Raw genomic sequence first — 20,935 nt, 5'->3', positions numbered from 1 at the left:
TTTTTTTTTATAAAAAAAAGGTTTAAAGTAATGAAAATTTTAAATAATGATATTTTCCTTAAAAAAATTTCATGAAAAGATGGACTGAAGAATGAGACGGAGAAATGGCAGTTCAGGAAGGTTTTTGTCAATAGAAGGCTGTGGTCAAGCTATGCCCAGAACCACCACCCTAACAGAAACAGGCAATGGACATGAGCAAGCACCTCACCCGCGAGGACATACACAGTAAAACACCTGGAGAGGTGCCTGGCCTCCTCGGGAAGGAGCCAGCTGCGAGGCCTGCCGCTAGCCAGTAAGAACGCAGAAGGACACGCTAGGACAAAGGCACTGACGAGATGTCCTCGGTGTCTGGAAAACCTTTCCCAGGTCGCACTGGTGTTCACGTTTGTTATTCCAGTATTTGAGGGGCGGAGGAGGAGAGAATAGCCGTGAGTTCTGAGCCACCCTGAGCTACACAGAAAGGTCTGATACAGCCTGGGCTACAGAATAAGACTGTCTCAGAAACACAAAAATTTAAAAATAGCTAAGTGTGGCAGGACAAGCCTTTAATCCCAGAATTTGGAAAACCAAAATGGGAGAATCAGGGATTCAAGGCCAGGCTACAGCATGAGACCCTGCCTCGAAATGAATGAATGAATGAATGAATGAATGAATAAAATTTGTTGTTTTGTTTTAAATTTCTACCTTATTTCAACCTCAGAGAAGAACTACAAGAACATTCTGAAAAATTCTGTCTCCCTGTGAAAAGGAGAACTTTAGACTCAGTCAGTGGCACAAAGTTCAAGCAAGGGATGACTCATGAACAGACAGCGCTTGCAACCTGAGGGGCTCAGAGCACTCTGACCACAGTGGAGCAGGCGCTGACACGGGCCACACCCAAATGTTCATACACATGACTGGCTCCTTCTGCAGCAGCTTCCTTCTTCTGGCATGACATAGGAGGCATTTGCCTTTCCTGAGCATGGCGCAGTAACTTGGCTGCCTGTGGTTGGCTGAAACTAGCCTGTTTGTTATTGGCTAAAGTGCAGCCATTCACACACACACACACACACACACACACACACACCTCAAATAGAAACCAGGGTGCTCATTCCTACAAGGGCATTATAACTTCTAGGAAATGTATATATATACATTTTCCCATAACCTGTGTGTTTCCATATGCATATCTGTGTGTGGATATGCATAGACAGGTTTCTGTCTCTGCATGTATTTGAATATGCACAAGTCTGCATATTTTAACATCTATCTACATGTATGCAAATGTATATGTGTACAATTCTTTTTTAAATTGTTACTCTTATGTGGATGAGTGTTTTGCCTGTGTGTATGTGTCTGTACCACATGCATGCAGCACCCATGGATGACAGAAAAGGACATCAGATACCCTGGAACTGGAGTTATAGACAGTTGTGAGCTGCCATGTGGGTGCTGGGAATTGAACCTGGTCCTCTGGAAAAGCAGTCAGTGCCCTTAATCTCTGAACCATCTCTCCAGCCCACAATTCTCTTCTTTTTGAAAGAGGGACTTGCTTGTATCTCTGGCTGTCCTGAAACTTGCTCTATAGACCAGGCTGGCTTCAAAATCAAAGAGATCCACCTGCCTGCCTCTGCCTCCCAAGTGCTGAGAATCAAAGGCATGTGCCGCCACCACCACCCAGCAAATTTTCAATTTTTAAATGTCTTTACTCAGGGTCTGTTGTCATGCATACATGCATGTGTGTGTGCGTGTGCGTGTGCGTGTGCGTGTGTGTTCAAGTCATGCTGCACATTAGGAGATCAGACAACCTGAAGGAGCCCTCTCCTTTAACTACATAGGTCCCTGGGACAGACCTCAGCTGGTCAAGTTTAAGAAGAGGTCTTTACCCATTGAGCCATTACTCTGACCTAGGCTCTATCTTTTTAACAGTGTGCGTGTCGGGGGTACATTTGTGTACAATGTATGGGTGGGCGCGTACATGTCATGTCACATATGTGGCAGTGAGAGGCTAGCTGTGGAATTCGGTCTCTCCTTTCAACTTTACGTGGGTTCTGGAGGCTGACCTCTGGTTGTCAGGTTTGCATGGTAAGCCATTACCCATTAAGTCACCTCACCAGCCTGGGCACTGGTTCAAATACTCCGCTTTTCAGTTAAAGACAATTTTAAAGACTGTGGATACTGTTCAGGCCATCATCCTTATCGGTGACCCTAAAAACCCTCTCCCTTGCCACATGGCTTTCCTTGTGCTCAGTACAGACTTGGACGCCATCCAGCCTGCGGGAGACCCTTGCTCTAATCAGGCAGAAGGGCAGACGGAATAACCAGGCAGGGGCCTGATTCTAAGCCAGTAGGCCTTCTGGAAGGTTTGGGGGAGACAGCATCCCCAGAAAATGGGGGGTGTCAGTGGACAAGGGAAGCACTGGGTTTCTCTGGGTGAGTGAGAAGACAGAGCAGATGGATTGTTGGCAGCTGTGCACAAGTGACCTAGAGTGTGTCTGGAAAGGGCAAACCTGTTCCCCACAACAGCTGGGATAAGAATCCTAACTGGAGGCTTTGTGGACACAACAGCTGGCTTCAGCCAAGGCTGGGGCAGCTGGGAGCCTACATGAGGCTCTGCACCATCAGCTGTTGGCTGAAGAAGCCCATGCGAGAAGAGGATGCCCCACCAGGGCCCTGTGGGTGCATCCTTCCCGTTGCTTTGGGGTATAAATGAGGGGAATCGTGAACCCCCTAGACCTGCTTATTCATTACCACCTATTCCATTTGAAAGTTTCGGCTTTTTTTTTTTCAACTAACACTCTTCCCAAAGAAGGACAAACGTGTATCTGGGTTTCATTTGTGTGTTCTCAACATTATCTGAAAACAAACAAACAAAAATTGTCTTTATAGGAGTCAGATTAATGGAGGAAGCTCAGTAACTTCCATGAATAACACCAACAGCAGAAACAATAGCTTTTGTCTTTGGATAAGTCAGGCCTATCCACCTGACTTATCCAAGGGCATGTGGCATGTGGGTAGCTTTGTGAGGAGCACATGAGCATCAAGAATGACCTACAGAGTGAAAGAAGTCACTTGAGGTGCCAGGCAGTGAGAAGTCAGGTTGCAGGAAGGCCCTAGGTATGTGCAGCCTGCAGATGGAGACATCCCAGCCTAATGCAGTATCTGCCTCTCACGTGCCACACAAGTCATGTGACACAGGTGCCACAGTTGACTGCTAAGCCCAGAAGCTGAGAAACTATGCTTCCTAAAACCCAGCACTCGTGCAAAGAATTGATTTTCCACCTCACAGAAGACAAGAATGCCCAGAATAAATAGCAGCACAGCTGCTGCACAGAGTCAGGGTGAGGCAAAAACTTTGGACTGTGCATGAGCCATAAACTTGCTTCCAGCCACACAAATCCAAGATAGCAATAGAGACCTGGACAGTACATTTGGCCCACATTTGTCAAACTACCATGTGTCTGCAACATGGGAGGCCTGGCCTGGGACATAGACTGCCCTGTTTCTTGGCAGCTCATATACAGGTTCCTCTGGAAGGCCTCCCTGCTTCCCCCTAGTCTGCTTTCATCTGGAATGAGAAAGGGCAAAAAAGACCAGGGAACTGCAGCTTGCAACAACCCAGAGCAGGAAGACCCTGGAGTTAAGCATGGTTCCACTTTATATACAGCCACAAACCCTTTTGTGCAACCCCACATTCTCCTGCCAACACCCGCTTTGCTGACCCTGGCCTGCAACCACCTCTTCTCCCCCCTCCTAGCTTTAGGCACAGGCTGGTTGGCACATGGGCAACCCTGAATGCACTGTGGGGAGTTGGAAGGGCCAGGGACAGCAGACGGTTCCAGAGTGTAGCCAAGAAGCACCTTTAAACCCAGAGTCGGTGTGATCTATCTACAAAATAACCAGCTTGCATACTTCAAAATGCTGCTGCTGTGGACAGCGGAGGCCCAGAACTGGCCAAAGACTAGGGAGAGAAGACACCATGACCTGAATGCTGCATGGAAAACCATGCAGTAGAGGGTGCAGTCTGGACACTTGGCACAGTGTCCTTGGATCTGCAGATGGGCTAACGGCAGGCGTGGCTGAGCTAATTTCTTGAGTTTAACCATGGTGTTCCAGTTAGCTAAGAGTGTCCTTGTTCCGGTGAACAGACACAGAAATATTGCAGGGTGAATAGGCATATTGGTTTACTCCCAAACAGCTCAAAAGAAAATCTAGCCATAGAGCAAGACACAGAGAGATATGGTGACATAGAGAAATAGAAAGAGACAGAATAGAAAGATGGAGACCAAGACAGAGAGATGAGTGAGAAAGCAGTGTGGAGATCAGAGGTGAATGTGGTGGCGTGTTAATATTTGAGTGACGTTGTGTGAAAAACACTACTCTTACATCGTGTGTGTGTGTGTGTGTGTGTGTGTGTGTGTGTTATGGTGTCCTATACATGTATGCATGTGTGGGGGTAGGTGTGGGTGTGCTCACCCGCGCCTGCAGATGTGGAAGCCAGAAGCAGGTACTGGAATGTCTTTGTCAAGCACTTTTCCATCTTAGTTTTGAGTCTCTCCTTGCACAAGACCTCACCATTTCAGTTAAACTGGCTAGTCAGAGAGCCCCGGGCGCTAGCTGGCTCTGATCTAAGTATTTGGGTTACAGGCACACACCACCACACCCAGAGTTTGTACATGGCAGCTAGAAATCCCAACTCTGGTCCTCGTGCTGCATGCAGCAGGCATTTTGTCCACTGAGTCACACTCTCAAGCCCTTTAAATTTCAAGTTTATGAGAGAAAATGAGGTGAAGGGGAGGCCAAACCCATACCCTCTCTATAGATGAACCCTCTGTGTCCTGGCCCAGCTCCCTCCAAAGCTCAGCCCTTTCAAAACTAGCCACACAAGGCCATTGTCTCCTGGTTCTGCCACCTTGGCCTGGTAAGGTTCATTCCCATCTGCTTCCCAGAGTCCAGCCTCCACTCCTTAAGAGTGTATGCATGCAAAACATCTGCTTCAACCTCTCCAGTCTCCTCCCTGGATGCCAAGGAATGCTCTGTCAGCTTCTATCACTTCCTTCCTCAGTTCTAGCCAACTCAGCATGTGGCCTTGGGCAGGCTGCCTCAACGTCTCCCTCTTCCACCAGAGGCTCCAGTGTCTTCTCTCCCTACTTTCAGAAGGCAATGGCTACTTCTTGTCTTCTACCCCGTCCCTTTGCCAAGTGCCAATCGCCTGTGATTGCTCCAGGCCTCACATGAGTGATTCTGAATGAGTCTGCCCCCTGCCCTTCTTCAACCTTCATGCCCCTTACATCTCTCTAGAAAGAGAGCCTGCACCCTTTGCCCATTCCCTTCCTTTCCTGCCATCACAGGGTGGCTCCTCAAACCACACTCCTGCTTTGACATCTGCCTTCCATCCCCTCCCCCAGTAACAATGTGAAATAGGGCTTAAGAAACAGCATTTAGAATTGGAAGATTTGAGCAGTGTGACTTGTGATGCAACTTGAAGATGTGGAAGAAACTCGTGCTCAATAATTACTGTCACATGACCTCCAGTCATCACCAGCCTGACTCTCCATTCTGCTCACCTGTCCCTTGCTTTACGTGGCCCCAAGGAGAATGATGTCCAGTCTGTCTGTCTGCTGGCAGTCTCTGAGCTGCATCTCTCACCCACCCCAATGTTAGACTCTCTGCTGGCACATTTGCCCAGGGGTGTCAGCCAGCCAGCTTCTCAAACGGTCAACAGATCTGTCTCATAAACCCTTAGTTTATTGAAAGGCAGGGCTTCAAGCCCATCAGGAAGGAAGAAAGAGGAAACAACTGACATCCAAAGACAATGCGTTAGAAAGCAGCCCCTTCCACAGATTCCCTGCGCACGTGGATCGGGGAACAGCTAACGTCTGCAGCATCCGAGGTCTTGTGAAGTCTAAGTCTGGTTCCGAGTTATCGTCTTCATCCAAAGACCTCATGCCCCCAATAGAGCTTATCTGCTAGCATTATTCTCATTCTCTGGTCACCAGAGCCCTCACCTCAAATTACCGACTACTTGTCTTCTCTTGACCCCATATAGTTTTTAAATCCTGACCAAAGAACCACAGTCTCCCTCCTCCCCAGTCACTCAAAGTCTACGTAGGCCTATTTTAGAATACAGATACTGCTTTTAATCAAGGCTTGTGCTGGGTCCCACTGTAGCCCACCCAAGCTCTCCTTTGCCCTGGGTCACTTCCTTGAGACACAAGGCTAAAGAACCACTCCTGTTTATATGGTTATGGTGGCCCCTGTCCAACGAGTCAAGGGTCTCCCTAGTCACAGAGCAGCTAGCTGCCTCCAGTTACATTGTTCCCCATCCACTCCCCACACACTCTGGGCCCCAGCCAAACTGCACTGTTCACCATCTGGGAACATATGTGCCTTCTGCCCAAAATAACCTACCCCTGTCTCCACCTGTTAACATCTATCCTTGAAGGATTACTCAATAAGTAGTGTTGGGACAATTGGCTAGTTATTTGAAGGAAATTCCTTAGATTCTTAACTTCATGCTAGATATCATGATATACTATAGATAAACTAGAGTTTATTTTTTTTCTTTTTTCTTTTTCTGGTTTTTCGAGACAGGGTTTCTCTGCAGCTTTTTTAGAGCCTGTCCTGGAACTAGCTCTTGTAGACCAGGCTGGCCTCGAACTCACAGAGATCCACCTGCCTCTGCCTCCCGAGTGCTGGGATTAAAGGCGTGCGCCACCACCGCCCGGCTTAAACTAGAGTTTAATATATTTAAAACATCAAACCAAAAATGATAGAGAAGTGTCTATGTGTTACTTTTATTAATAAAAAAAAACTTCCTTGGCCCTTTAAGAGAACAGAAAATTAGGTAGGCTGAGTAGACAGAACAGAATGCTGGGTAGCAGGCAGTGGGGAGACACTTCAGGCAGTCGCCATATGCAGTCACCATGCTTCTCCTCTCCGAGATGGATGCAGGTTAAGATCTCTCCTGGTAAGCCACCCCTCGTGGTGCTATATAAATTACTAAATATGGGTTAAAGCAAGATATGAGAATCAACCAATAAGAAGCTACAGATAACAGGCCAGGGGCCAGGCAGTATTTAAATGAATACAGTTTCCGTGTAATTATTTTGGGTAAAGCTAGCCGGGTGGCAGTACACAGCCCCGCCGCTCCATCTACAGATTGGCACCCAACGTGATGGACTAAATCCAATTAAAAACCTGAGAGGGCTTTAAATAAAGGAGAGACAGACTTTAACACAGCTTTTTGCTGTTTGCTGGCATGCCACAGAGAAATTTCCCTGACTCAGCCGCCGTAACAGGAAAAAACCTGTGCGGTTTTAAAAACGCAGCTTCCTGCGCTGTGCCACCAGCACGAACTCTGGCTTTAAAGCATTTCAATGGCTTTTATGGGACTGGATATTTGTGTGCCCGCTTGGGATCGGAAGGAGAGTGCACTGAGACCGGGCCAATGGCTCAGAGCTCCCAGCCTGCACCTGGGCAGATGGCAGAATCAGGCTTAGGCAGGCAGAAGAGCATGGCAGATTCCTGCCACCATACAGAGAGATGTCTTCAGACTGCGCAGTGCTCTGCATGTCAGATTTTATTGTAACTTGGATGAAAAGAGTTTCTGTGCCGCATGCTCAGTCTCAGAGTTAAAGTGCTGAGTGCGGCTCCTACCTGGCAGCCCCAGAGCTAGCAGAAAATGGTACATCCTCCATTTTGAAATTGGAGAGAGGTGGAGCCAACATCCAGAGCAGCCCACAGCTCTGCAGCTCAGAGCTGCAACCAATTCAGAGTCATAAGCGGCTCCGCCATGTTGGACTGGGCGTGGCAAGCCCACAGTACCTGTTTTTGACCTAGGAATGTCACAGCTTAGATTCTTAAGTGCATAGCGATTTAAAAGCACAAAACAAAAGTGCTTCTGGATAGTAAAAAAATTACAGATTCACAATAGGACACATTCAGACATATGAATGTACGTAGGCATGAGAGAGAGAAGAAAAAATATAAAAAACAAAGTTAATGCCTTAAAAAAGGCTAAAGTCTTTAAAGAGAAAGAAGTAAAGTGATAGAGTAAAAATAAGCCACGTAAAAATGGAAAATTCACAGAGAGTCTGGATTATGTATTTTGTTGTGTTTTCTTTGATTTTTTTTGACTGTAAAGGAACTAAATACAGAGAGACATTTCATTATATGGGCTGCCAGGCTAGACCAGAATGGACATCTTAACGGTATGACTTCAGAATTTGGATCTAAGAACATGATGCTTTGGAAAAGAGAGTCTTCTTTTGTTTTCACAGAGGATGACACCCTGTGGATTGCTTCTATCCCAATATGATATGATAAGACCACGCCCTCCTGAAAGGTTGCTGTGAACATCTTCAAAAAATTACTTCACTCAGCTGCCAACTGAGATGAACCTGGCACACAGGTTATACCATAAAAGACCTAAATAACAGTGCCCCCACTCAGCAGGAAGCAGTTTGGAGAGAAAAAACTGCGCCCATTTTCCCAAATATTGTTTATAAATGTTCTTTTACATTTAAAGGGGGATATGATATAGATATAAATAATTTACATTGGTATGGATTTTAAGGTCAATTTTGTTACATGTATATGTATTTCTGATCTTGATTAAGCTATTGTGATTGTATAGTTCATTTTAAAATGTAATGTATAATTAGGAAATATAGGTTGTTAATGGATAATCAATAAGTCAAGCTTATAGTCGTGTTAGATTTTCTAGATGTGCATAGATATATTTCAGATAGACATTCTTCATATCTTTCAAAGACTGCAGAATATGGCATTTAAGTGTTTTAATAACTTAGGGGTTTTTCATGATAATGAGACACGTCTGCTCCTGGCAGCACCATTCTACTTCAAGAGGAGGATGAGCATCGAAGAGACTACTTATGGAGTTTGATAGCCATTTGGGCAAGAAACTGCTCTTGTCTGGACTGTTGCATAAACTGGACACAAAGAACCCACAGAGAGAGGACTGCTGAACTTGCCTAAAGGTGAGATGGTCTTTCTGGGTTCCTGATTCGTGAAAGAGTCTGTGAGACAGTCTGCAGGACACAGTAGAAAGTGACTGAACTGTCTTTGGAATTTTCTGCTTCATGGAAATGTCTGCTGGACACTATGGGCCTGAAGGCCGAAGATGGATGCCCCAACGGTACAGAGGAACTTTGGGTGACTGTCCAGGCAGCGAGTTGTCTCTGTCATTTCTAGAGTTTGAAAGTTGCATATTTCTTGTTTACTTAGGTAGTCTTATATCCTTCTGGAGTCTTTGATGGAGTTGAAGAATGGTTCAATAGTTATAGTTTTCCTTAGTTATGATAAAAGATAAAATAGATTTAAATATTGTAACTGTAATTCTTGCTTGATAACTGTTTTGTTATATGTAATTTTACTATGTTAAAGTTAAAGCCTTTCTTTTTTGTTTAAACAGAAAAAGGGGAAATGATGGAGGAGTGTCTATGTGTTACTTTTATTAATAAAAAAAACTGCCTTGGCCCTTTAAGAGAACAGAAAATTAGGCAGGCTGAGTAGACAGAACAGAATGCTGGGTAGCAGGCAGTGGGGAGACACTTCAGGCAGTCGCCATATGCAGTCACCATGCTTCTCTCTGAGATGGAGGCAGGTTAAGATCTCTCCCGGTAAGCCACCCCTCGTGGTGCTATATAAATTACTAAATATGGGTTAAAGCAAGATATGAGAATCAACCAATAAGAAGCTACAGATAACAGGCCAGGGGCCAGGCAGTATTTAAATGAATACAGTTTCCGTGTAATTATTTTGGGTAAAGCTAGCCGGGTGACGGGACACAGCCCCGCCGCTCCATCTACACAAAAAACTCTCAAAAATATGCCCTTATTTTAAAAAATTGAAAGAGCAGAAGATCCTAGGCTTAAAAACAAATGGAATTGGCCGGGCGATGGTGGCACATGCCTTTAATCCCAGCACTCGGGAGGCAGAGGCAGGGAGATCTCCAAAAGTTTGAGGCCAGCCTGGTCTACAGAGCGAGTTCCAGGAACGGCTCCAAAGCTACACAGAGACACCCTGTCTCGAAAAACAACCGAGGTGGGGGACGCGGAGCGGGGAGCAGCTTATGTATTGAAGGCTTTATCCTTGGCTGGTTGGATGGTCATTGAAAAGTGACTGGATCCTTGAGACTCTGACCTAATCAGTGTATTAGTAGTCCCTTAGGATTAATACTCTAGTGGCAATACTGAAAGGTAGGATCACGTTGGAGAAAAAAGGTTACTCGGGTATGCTCTAGAAAGATCACTCGTCTTTAGCCGTTTCCTGTCTCAGCTTCCCAGGCACCATGAGGTAAGCAGCTCCACTCTAGAGTAATTCATAAGCTTCTCAGCATAGTGTTCTGCTTTACCACTGCCCAAAAGCCATCCGATCGTGGACGAAAGCCTCTGAAACCATGAGTATCAATAAAGCAGAAACCACCCCAAGGCCAGCGGACAGAAGCAGCGAGGAACTGTCACCCGGAGAGCTGCAGGGCGCTTCCCCGGCGCGGCCAGTGACGTCACCTCTGCGCCCCGCAGCCTTGTCTGGTCTTCCGGTCGGGAGGCGGCGAGCGGGCGGGGCGGAGTGACGTCACGAGAGCCGCGCGCCGGAAGCGGGCCGTGCAGCGCGGAAGCCGCGGGGGCGGGGCGCGGAGGCGATGGGGGGCGGCGGCGGCCGGCGATGAGCGGCGGGCGCGCGTGAGGAGCCGGCGGGCGAGGCTGGGGGGCCCCGGAGCGCGAGCCGCAGGGCGGAGGGCGGGGGCGCGAGCGCAGCGGGCGGCGGCGGCGGCGAGGCGGCGGCCGAGAAGATGGCGGACGGCGACAGCGGCAGCGAGCGCGGCGGCGGCGGCGGCAGCAGCGGCGGGCCCGGCGGCTTCCAGCCCGCGCCCCGCGGCGGCGGCGGCGGCAGTGGGCCCGGCGGCGAGCAGGAGACGCAGGAGCTGGCCTCGAAGCGCCTGGACATCCAGAACAAGCGCTTCTACCTGGACGTGAAGCAGAACGCCAAGGGCCGCTTCCTCAAGATCGCCGAGGTGGGCGCGGGCGGCTCCAAGAGCCGCCTCACGCTGTCCATGGCGGTGGCCGCCGAGTTCCGCGACTCGCTGGGCGACTTCATCGAGCACTACGCGCAGCTGGGGCCCAGCAGCCCCGAGCAGCTGGCGGCGGGAGCCGAGGAGGGCGGCGGGCCGCGCCGCGCGCTCAAGAGCGAGTTCCTGGTGCGCGAGAACCGCAAGTACTACCTGGACCTCAAGGAGAACCAGCGCGGCCGCTTCCTGCGCATCCGCCAGACGGTGAACCGCGGCGGCGGCGGCTTCGGCGGGGGCCCCGGGCCCGGCGGCCTGCAGAGCGGCCAGACCATCGCGCTGCCAGCGCAGGGCCTCATCGAGTTCCGCGACGCGCTGGCCAAGCTCATCGACGACTACGGGGGCGAGGATGACGAGCTGGCGGGCGGCCCGGGAGGTGGCGCCGGCGGCCCGGGGGGCGGCCTGTACGGAGAGCTCCCGGAGGGCACCTCCATCACGGTGGACTCCAAACGCTTCTTCTTCGACGTCGGCTGCAACAAGTACGGGGTGTTCCTGCGCGTGAGCGAGGTGAAGCCGTCCTACCGCAACGCCATCACCGTGCCCTTCAAGGCCTGGGGCAAGTTTGGAGGCGCCTTCTGCCGGTATGCGGATGAGATGAAAGAGATCCAGGAGCGACAGAGGGATAAGCTCTATGAGCGACGCGGTGGGGGCAGCGGCGGCGGCGACGAGTCCGAGGGTGAGGAAGTGGATGAAGATTGAAACGGGCAGCTTCCCGCACTGGCCTCTCCCAACCCCACCACCATTACCCCCCTCCTCTTGGATAGAGAGTTCCCTTTCCTCCTCGTCCCCAGTGAGCTAGTGAAGAGGGATCAGGGGAGGCCGCCGACGGAGAAAACAAAATTTAAAATAATATAGTTAAGAGAAATAACCATAAGAAAACAGTCACAGACAATTAGAGAAAGCAGTAAAGTTCCAAGGAACTGCCAGCAACCTGCAAAGAGGACAGACAGCAGCATCTCCTCACCTGCGCAAAAGTCTCAGCTTCTGTTTGAAACTAAGGTTCGTAAATTCATCAGGATAACACTGGAGGGGATAGGTCTTTGAAAGTCTGGGACAAAACCCGCATCCGAGTTCCCCAGACTCGTCCATTGGTAATAGGTGAATTTGTGTTGTACCTGGGTAACCTGGTCTTAGCATCCCTCCAGGCCTCGCTGTTTTACCATCTCTCCCGTCACCTTCATCGAAATCAGCATTTTGGATCTAGGTCTTAATGGAATCTTTGAGAAGAAAGAGGCCTTTACAGTTACCCAGTTCAGAGGGTACAGATTATGAAAAGGAATGCAATTTTACACAGTCATGAACAGGGCAAGCTAAGAATTCAAGAAGCTATCGAAGAATTAAAAAACCAATTGGATCCATTTTTTTAAAAAAAAAAAAAATGGTTTTGCATGGAACCTGGACCAAGGCCCCTGTCTTTCTTTGCAGAATTGTTTTCCGGGATGCAGATGAATTCAGATATCAAAGCTTGAACTAGAATCCATTACTAAAATAGTTTAAAAGTTGGCTTTTTTTTTTTTTTAAACGAAAGCAATTTTACAACGGGGATTGCTGAGGTAGGCACAAGAAGTCAGGCATAAAGCACAAGATGGATTTGTTTGAGTGGGTTGGTTGCTGCTCACTAAAGTTCTTCCCTTGATCTCTTCAGTGTGGAGGTCATTACCAAGAAATGGCTTACCATGAGTGAGAGCTGAATCCCTATGGCTCCACCATATGAGCTAGTGAATTATGGCTAATTCGGCTGTTACAGCCACTGGCTGGCTGCATTTTAAACCTTAAAACTTGACTATCTGCGAAAAGGAACAGTGTGGCTACAAGCCTGAGCTTTAAAGGCATACACATCCTCACAGAGAAGTTGGATGGAAACAACCGGAACTGAAGGCTTCATTTACCTTCAGTTTAATCTGTGGATTTATTGAAATACTAACGATCCTCAGGTCCAGAATCCAGCATCATTTATTCTTTTAAAATAAATTTTTAAGAACTTGATCCATTGTATTCAGTACCTCACAATCAAAAGTTGGCAAATGATGGATGAGTGATTCAAGCATTGCACCCGGTGGAAGCTGAAATCCATCTGTGAATGGAACTGAAGTGAACATGAATGCTGACTCTATCCTGGAAGCATTTTTATACCATCTTGAAATTTCAACAAACTGGCGTTTGCCGGTTTATCCAGCTGTCTTTCAAGAATAAAAGTTGGGGTTTTCAAGGATCGCCTCTTCTATATTTTAAATGGATTTTCAGTATAAATGATTTTTCTAATCAAGTTAACCCCACCCCATCAAAAGGTATTCCTAGAAATGTCATAGGCAACTTTGAATTGAATGGGAGCTAATGTTCTTTCCAAAGTTTTTCAGGTATTTGTGTGACACCTTCTCAAGAACCAGGAGGCAAGTAACCCCACCTCCACAATCTTAGTATTTCTTTTTAACTGCATGCCTGCCCTTTATTTGAGCTGCCTTTTTAATTTATTGCATATCCTTTTTATTAGCTTATTTTGGTATTCAATCTATACAATCTTTTTGTATTTATTGGGAAATAAGTAATATTCAAAAAGGTCATTTTTGTGTCTGTGGCTGAGAGGGAGGGAAATACTTGTGTATATAAAATCAGGCTTTGAAAAAAATTAGACTGATTCAGAATATTGTTCATCTTAGACTTAAAAATGGGAGAGCCACAAACATTGGTGCCCTTACAGACTATTTCTCTACTCATCATCCACAGTAGAATTTTTAAACAGATTTTTTTAAAGCTTTTCTTTTAAATTTTTCTCCGTTGCAAAGAATGTTTCCTAAATTGTATGGGAGCAATAGTATTTTTGATGTTCTAATGACATCCGTATACTTGTACTGTATTTTGTACTACAAGGCAGCTGTTTTCAATAATGTCCTGCTGTATTTACCTATGTGTTTTGAGTGTTTGTTTCTTTGCTGCGGAGAACAAATTCCTACTTTTAGTAAAGGAGCTGAGAAGCTAGCATTAGGTTTGCAGAAACTGATTATAGTTTCAAACTCTGAGGCAGCAATGAAAATTAAGGTTGCAGCCATTCATTGATTGCTGTAACGTTTTCATTTTCAAATCATGTACAATTCCTGTATAGACCAACTTGTTTTCTTGCTTCAGTGGTGGTTCTGTTGCTCAGCTGCAGTGAGCCAGTTCAATTTTGCAAAGGTGCAGTACCTCTCCTTTTCAAGGGGTTGGTTTTTGTTTTTTGTTTGTTTTTTCTTTTTATTTGGCTGAATTGCAGTAACTAGCCTTGCCTTTCTATTCTGTAGAAATGACAGGGTCTTCACAATCCTTCACCAGTGGCTACTAAGCTATAATTAGCTGAATAGAAAGAATGTGGAAGTGGTCTGAGGCATATAGAGTATATGCCAAGAACACTACCATATATGGCATCAGCTTTGGTTACCAGAGAAATTTTCTTAGTCATTAGACCATATAACAGTAATATATCATATGTAAATTTTTAGATATCAATTTGAGAATCCTCCAAAAAAAGGAGCAAAGAATGCATAAGCTATGTGTTGGCAAAAGTAATTTATATTAAAATTTTGACCTGCCTTTGTAAGATTAAGTGGTAAATGTCATAGTGGTGGGTTTTAAAGTCTTAACCAATCTCTAAGGTTTATTTCTCCTGCAGCGGGTGGGTGGTCCATGGCCTCCCCTCCCACTGTAGGAAGATAGCAGAAGGATGGGGATTAACTGTGCCATTTCACTGATCCCCATTCCAGGGACTAGGGACAATAGAAGTCTGCAAATGTGAAGAGTCGGCTCATAAATAGTAGGTTTTGAAGGCGTTGGTCTTTGGTAGCTCCTGTTAGAAAATGGCATTGTACAGATTATGGGAAGTTACCAACTTTTCTGTTGTGTTTTTGAAATGCTACTATGATTTAGAGTTGTATTTTTTTCTTCTGAATTTGGCGGATATCCCAGCTAATGAAAATAGTTACATTTCTGAGAAGTTGGAGCAAAACCTCCATTTCAAATTATTGTTGAGATGTTTGTTTCTCAGGCTACTGTATACAAAAACACGTCTTTAAGAATATCAAAGAGAAGGAAAAAAAAATCTATGCAGAGACCCTACTACTTCTTAGTGTTTTCTATTGTCCCTCCACATCATTTCAGCAAGTCTAGCGGCAGTTCTTGTCAGCAAATTCTTCAGTGCATATGCTGCACGAAACAAAACATAAATCTGCACGGCACCAAAAAGCAAACGAAAGCAAACCAAAAACCCAGACACCCTATGTATCTGTTGGAGGCATGTAGGTGGTACAAATGACTGTAGCTGTGAGCCACATGGCTACTTGTCGTGTCACTTTCCATAATCATTTACTGCAGAGTGATTGAGAGGCTTTTGGTTCAGGCAGCCATTAGCCTCCTGCTTCCTTTGTTACCTCTGGATCACTTTGCAGTAAATTGCAGGTCTTTTAAAAGATTCAAGCTTCGGTTTTCTCAAAACAAAACAATTATTCTGTCTTACCTGAAAATGCAGGGTTGTGGGCAAAAGAGGCTGGTTATAATAATGCCCTCATATTGAGTGGTCTGTAAATGACTGCACACTTCAGGCACTAGAGTTGCTGAGGATGCTTTGTTAATGTGACCTTGGCTGGCTTTACAGGGGTGTAGGACAGTCACATAGGCGACTATTTGCATCCACCTTGCTCTTGAGGTGGATGGAAGTAAAGAGGCTGGAGTGTGCAAGTCATGCACATAAGTATTCTTCACTGTAAATTTTGTTTTCATTTTTAACCCAATTATGGTACTTTGTCCAATGCACAACTGATCTCTCAGTAGATATTCATTTGAAAATAGTGTGGCCTTGACCAGTGAGAAGGGGAAGAAGTGACTTATGCTTGTGTTGAAATGACCTGTTTGCTGAGTGGTCGTTCTGCAACACTCTATCATGTTTTTGATTGAGGAGAGTTAATGTTCTTTGACCCTGAATTTGAGTTTTCTTCTATTTTTAGGAAGTATCAGAATTGCTCTGATGAATAACAAAGTTGACTGCTTTGATGTCCAATCTCAGGTTTTAAAATACAGTGGCATAAAAGCCCACTGTTACTAATTCTTAAGACAATTTTGATTTCTATACCCTAAAAGTCACATACATAAGGCCTGTTCAGAGAGCAGAGCCTCCATCTTTTTGCTCCTTTTCCACTTTGTACTTACTTCACTTGAAAAGGTGTCAAGTGACTTGCATTGTATATTTCCATTTTTAACCCTGATGTAGTTCTCAAAGATAAAGCACTTTCTGAACATGAAATACATGGATCATGTGTGATGATGGATCATGATGGTTTCTCAGGCCCCTAGATAATCCACTTCTGAGTATTGTTCTATGTAAGGAGAATAGAGATCTTTGCTAATGTTAGGAAGTTTGTATTCTTGATTAGAATGCATTTGCTAGTTTCCAATGGATGGGAGAGTAAACAATGCTGCATTCACGATTTAATAAGTTGCTTTCCCTTGAGCCTTAAGGTAGCTTTTTCTTTTCTGTCAACAACAGCACTGAAGTTATAGTAAGTGAATGAGATTATCTGTTTTCAGGGTTGGTTTTAGAGTACTGTAAATCAATTAGCTGTCTTCCTAAAGAGTCAACTCCCTTCAGTAGACAGGATGGTGGGTGTGGGGAGGTGGGCTAGGGAAGGGAGAGAGGTAGTTTATAGAAAAGAAAAAAGAAAAAAAGAGCCACGTTTACCTTAAAATATAGAGAAAAAAGAAAAAAGTTCATGTCCTGTCCTGTTGGAAATTTCAGATGTAAGGTGGAAATGGCAAAGTATAATTCGTTTCCCCTGCTTTTAATTTAGAAAACCTAAGTTATTTTCAAATATTGGCCCCCAGAAGTTTCAAGAGATAACTAGACCTGTAAACGATGAATTCTATAGCAGAACTTTAAAAAGGTAGCTAGACTTATAAATGGTAAATTCTATAGGTATCTCTGACTTTGCTATTTAAAGTTAGCTTCTTCAGTCCTTACAATTTGAACCTAGTTTCATTATTGGAAGAATTTAATAAATTTTTGTGTGAACAAATGGGATAGTTGTCAATATTGAAAATTAAATTTGGAAAATGGAAAAAGAATAAAATTGTACCGTAAAGATTTATTACCCTAGTAGTTCCCATTTGCTGTGTGTACTCCTGACCCAAATTAAGGCCTTTATGAATGTACTTTATTTCCTAATAAGTAGGAAATAGCCACCAATGTAATCATGTAGCCACCTGTTTTACTTTCATTTAAAATTCAAATGCCTCTTGAATTGGAGATTCCAATTGGGATAGGTAGAGAGAGCCATGTTAAAACAGTAAATGCCATATTTGTAGTTTCAGTAGGAGTTCTAATAAAGAGAACAGAACTTTGTTAGAAGTTAAAGCCTTTACATGATTCTAACACTTTGGAGAAAGATTTTTAACTATAAACATGAGGTTCTATGATCAAATTTCATGTCCACTACATTACTACCCACTGGCGTGGATAAGAAGAATCGGTTTGTGCTCTGGAATATGGTCCAGAGCTCTGGAGAGAAAGCAGTAGGCCTGTTCCGTGTCCACTAGTGAAGTGCAGAAGGCACAGGTGTGTCCATTTTCCCACCTTCAGGAACTCTTCAGAGCTAACTTTTTCAACAAAATTATTATTTCTTAAAGGCAAAATATTTTGTGCCCTGTGTTGCAAGATCACGATGGTTAGTAAATCTTAGTGTTTGGAAATAGAGTGACGAGAAGTTTGTTTCTTCCCTTTTAAATGTCTGTCTTAGAGAAATACAGATGCAGGAAAGTCCAAGATTATGAGCAGAATTATATTCCTGAGCACAGTATGTTGGGGGAGGTTTTATAATAAACCCTTTTCTCCAAGCCCACATCACTATCTGTTGAACCAAAGCGCTCAGGAGTCTGAAAAGTCTAGAGACTTGACTGTAGGTCACCATGACTTACTTTCCACAAAGAGCCTGTGGTTTTGCGCGTTTTGGTGGCAGGCAAATATATTTTAGTTACTTTAATGTGACCTTGATATCTGAAATTGAGATTGTCAGTGTATTTGAACTTTATTTTTTCTGAAGTTAGAGCAGTCGTATTAGGCGTTTACTCTTGTGAATCTTCATGCAGATGTCTTTCCAGTCTTGTGAGTACAATGCAGGTGACACACTTAGTGTCCTGTCTCCCGGTGGCTCTGTTAAACTAGGCTCTTCACTCCAAAGCTGGGACTGATGTCCTAGTTGGGATCTACAGAAGTCATTTGAATGAGTTAAAGCCAAATCTTGAGAGCAGGAAATGGCTTCCGGCTCTAGATGTACAATTAGCTTAGGTTGGAAATTACTCTAAAGAGGGTTTGGAATGTCTTTAGTCTGTGTAAATACCAACATGCTTATTATGCATCATGAACCAGTGTATATGCCTGTGTATGGATTTGTAGAGCTGGTTTCTGCTTCAATTGAAGCTGCACCTTTGATTTTATAAGGTCCCCTCCACCCAGAACCCTATAAACATTTGTAAATAGAACACTAAAATTTGTAGCGGTAGGATCAATTTGGGAAATATCTGCTGAGAGACCAAAAAGTTCATTTTTTTAAGTACCTTGGTTAAAGAGTAAAGATTATTCCTCTTATTTTTTAAAAGAAGAATGCACTTTAACAAACACAGCTGCATGGGCAATTCAACAATCCATGAAGTGCAGTACCCATCCAGAAACCACACTTCCTGAAAACCGTTCAAAGCAGAGTCCAGACGGGCTGGTGACCTCACCGCCTTAGGTTGAAGCTCAGATTCTGATGAATTGTGAGACAAGCAGGGCTGCTTCAAAGAGCAATGTGAATACAGCCAGAAGCTTCAGACAGGTCTGTAAAATGGCGGGTCCCGTATTTACCACTAACTAGCAAAACTGACAGAAAAACTCATAGAAATAAAAAGTTTAAGAATCCTTCCTGCTGGTGTGCACTCCTTCCAATAGCAGACTTTTGCAAATGGAGTTTTACAGTCTATATTTAAAAAATTGTATGTTTGTAACAAATAAAGTATGCGGAAAAGTGAATGACAGTCTTGTGCCATTGTCTCTTATTTAAGGGATTGCATGATGATTGGGGAGGGAGCTATTATTCATCGTGGTTCACAGATGGGTGTGGGTTTGAGGGGGTCCCCACTTGAAGTGGCCTGGGGTCATCTGAGTTTCTGTGGTCCTTCCTAGTAGGTCATCTGTGGAGTAAGAGCAGATAGTTTTGTGCTTTTGTTCATAACCACTTCCTCTTTTTTTGTTGTGTTGTTTAGAAGGGCTCACAAAAGCTTGCTGCCCAGATGTTCCCAACAGTTGAAGGACTGATTAAGCAATAAATTAATCAGTCTTCTCTTGCCCAAATGATAGAGGAAAAACAAAATGATTGTGTCCAGTGGTCCTGGCCAGAGATTCTCAAGCTCTTTGTCTCTGGAACTGCTTTGCACTTTATATCCAAGGGGGTATTTCTGGGCTATCAGAGTATTTCTACCTATCAGAGTAGAAATGAGAGGTTTTTTAAGACTAATAGGCACACATCTGATCCACTGTCAGAGTGATGACACCATTTCACTTAGCTTCTGGAGCACACCATAGACTTGTGGTAGTGAGAACGGTAAGCATGAGCAAGTTTTGTTAGACTCCTTGAGAAGGATCACACTTGGTCACCGTGGAAAACCATTGCACTAGCCATCAGTTCGTGTTAAGTGACATCTCTGAAAATGAAGGATGGAATTGGTGAAGATGGAAGCTTAGCTAGGTGTGACAGTATAGGTTTTTAATCTGAGCACGTTCATTCCAGGCCACCAGTCTACATACTAAAACCTCAAAATATAAAAGTCAGGGGCTGGAGAGATGGCTCAGAGGTTAAGAGCATTGCCTGCTCTTAACGTCCTGAGTTCAATTCCCAGCAACCACATGGTGGCTCACAACCATCTGTAATGGGGTTTGGTGCCCTCTTCTGGCCTACAGGCATACACAGACAGAATATTTATACATAATAAATATTTTAAAAAATATATAAAAGTCAGGTAGTAGTGGCACGGGACTTTAATCCCAACACTCGGGAGGCAGAGGCAGGTACTGAGGGAGTTGAGGATAGACAGACTACTCAGAGAAACGCCATCTAGAAAAACAAGACACTTAGTTCTTTATATGAAGTAATCATACATGCACAGAAACAGACAGCACTTGACTGCATACATGTAATTTTCCTGTGATGCTGCATTTGTACAGTCTGGCACTGGTTATCAGTGCTGAGGACAGAACAACTTGGAGTTAGGGGTACTCAACGTCTAGGCCAACTGGACCAGAACTCAGGGACATAAGTTCTGGTGTGGACCTTTTTAAGCTCCCCCAAAGTATTTTACTGTGTAGTCAGGTCTGAGAACCAGACCCAGCTTGTGGGATCCTAAGGTACAAGGAAGGGGAGATGGTTGAAGCTTTAGGGATCCTGCCAAAGCAGTCCTCAATGTACAGCTTTTCCTTGCAACTCCTCGCCCCATGCCTGAATGATGGCTGCTACTGTGGAGGCTAAAATAGAGGATGTTGTGAAAGGTTAGAAAAAAATCCTCCAGCATTGTCCTCAGTCCCTTGGCTAAGAAAACCTGGGGTGGGTTTTACAAACTCTTGCTTGCAACGGAGTTGCCCTAAGCCTTGAGCCATGATTCCTGAGTTTGGGTCTAGGAAAGAAGCTGTACTCAAGTAACAAGCCTCCTGGCAGCTGATACTGTTGGTTTGAAGACTGAACTTAAAGAGTGAGCTGCCGGACCAATGGGATGACTCGGCAGATAAAGGTGCTTGCTGCCAATTCTCATGACTAAGGTTTGATTCCTGGGTACCACATGATGAAAGGAGAGAAATGACTTCCAAGGATCATCCTCATT

The 20,935-nt window shown here is 44.9% G+C and overlaps 1 protein-coding gene across 1 annotated transcript; it reads left to right on the top strand.

Annotated features, from left to right (window-relative positions):
• The first annotated feature begins 10,795 nt into the window (after positions 1 to 10,795).
• On the top strand, positions 10,796 to 19,094 carry Purb (purine rich element binding protein B). The gene has a single exon (XM_038343175.2). The coding sequence runs from the start codon at positions 10,796 to 10,798 to the stop codon at positions 11,765 to 11,767; it is 972 nt and encodes a 323-aa protein (XP_038199103.1). The 3' UTR covers positions 11,768 to 19,094.
• The last annotated feature ends 1,841 nt before the right edge of the window (positions 19,095 to 20,935 follow it).

This window comes from Arvicola amphibius, chromosome 1 (assembly GCF_903992535.2).
Source record: "Arvicola amphibius chromosome 1, mArvAmp1.2, whole genome shotgun sequence".
Taxonomy (NCBI): Eukaryota; Metazoa; Chordata; class Mammalia; order Rodentia; family Cricetidae; genus Arvicola; species Arvicola amphibius.
This window is presented reverse-complemented; position numbering and strand designations above follow the sequence as displayed.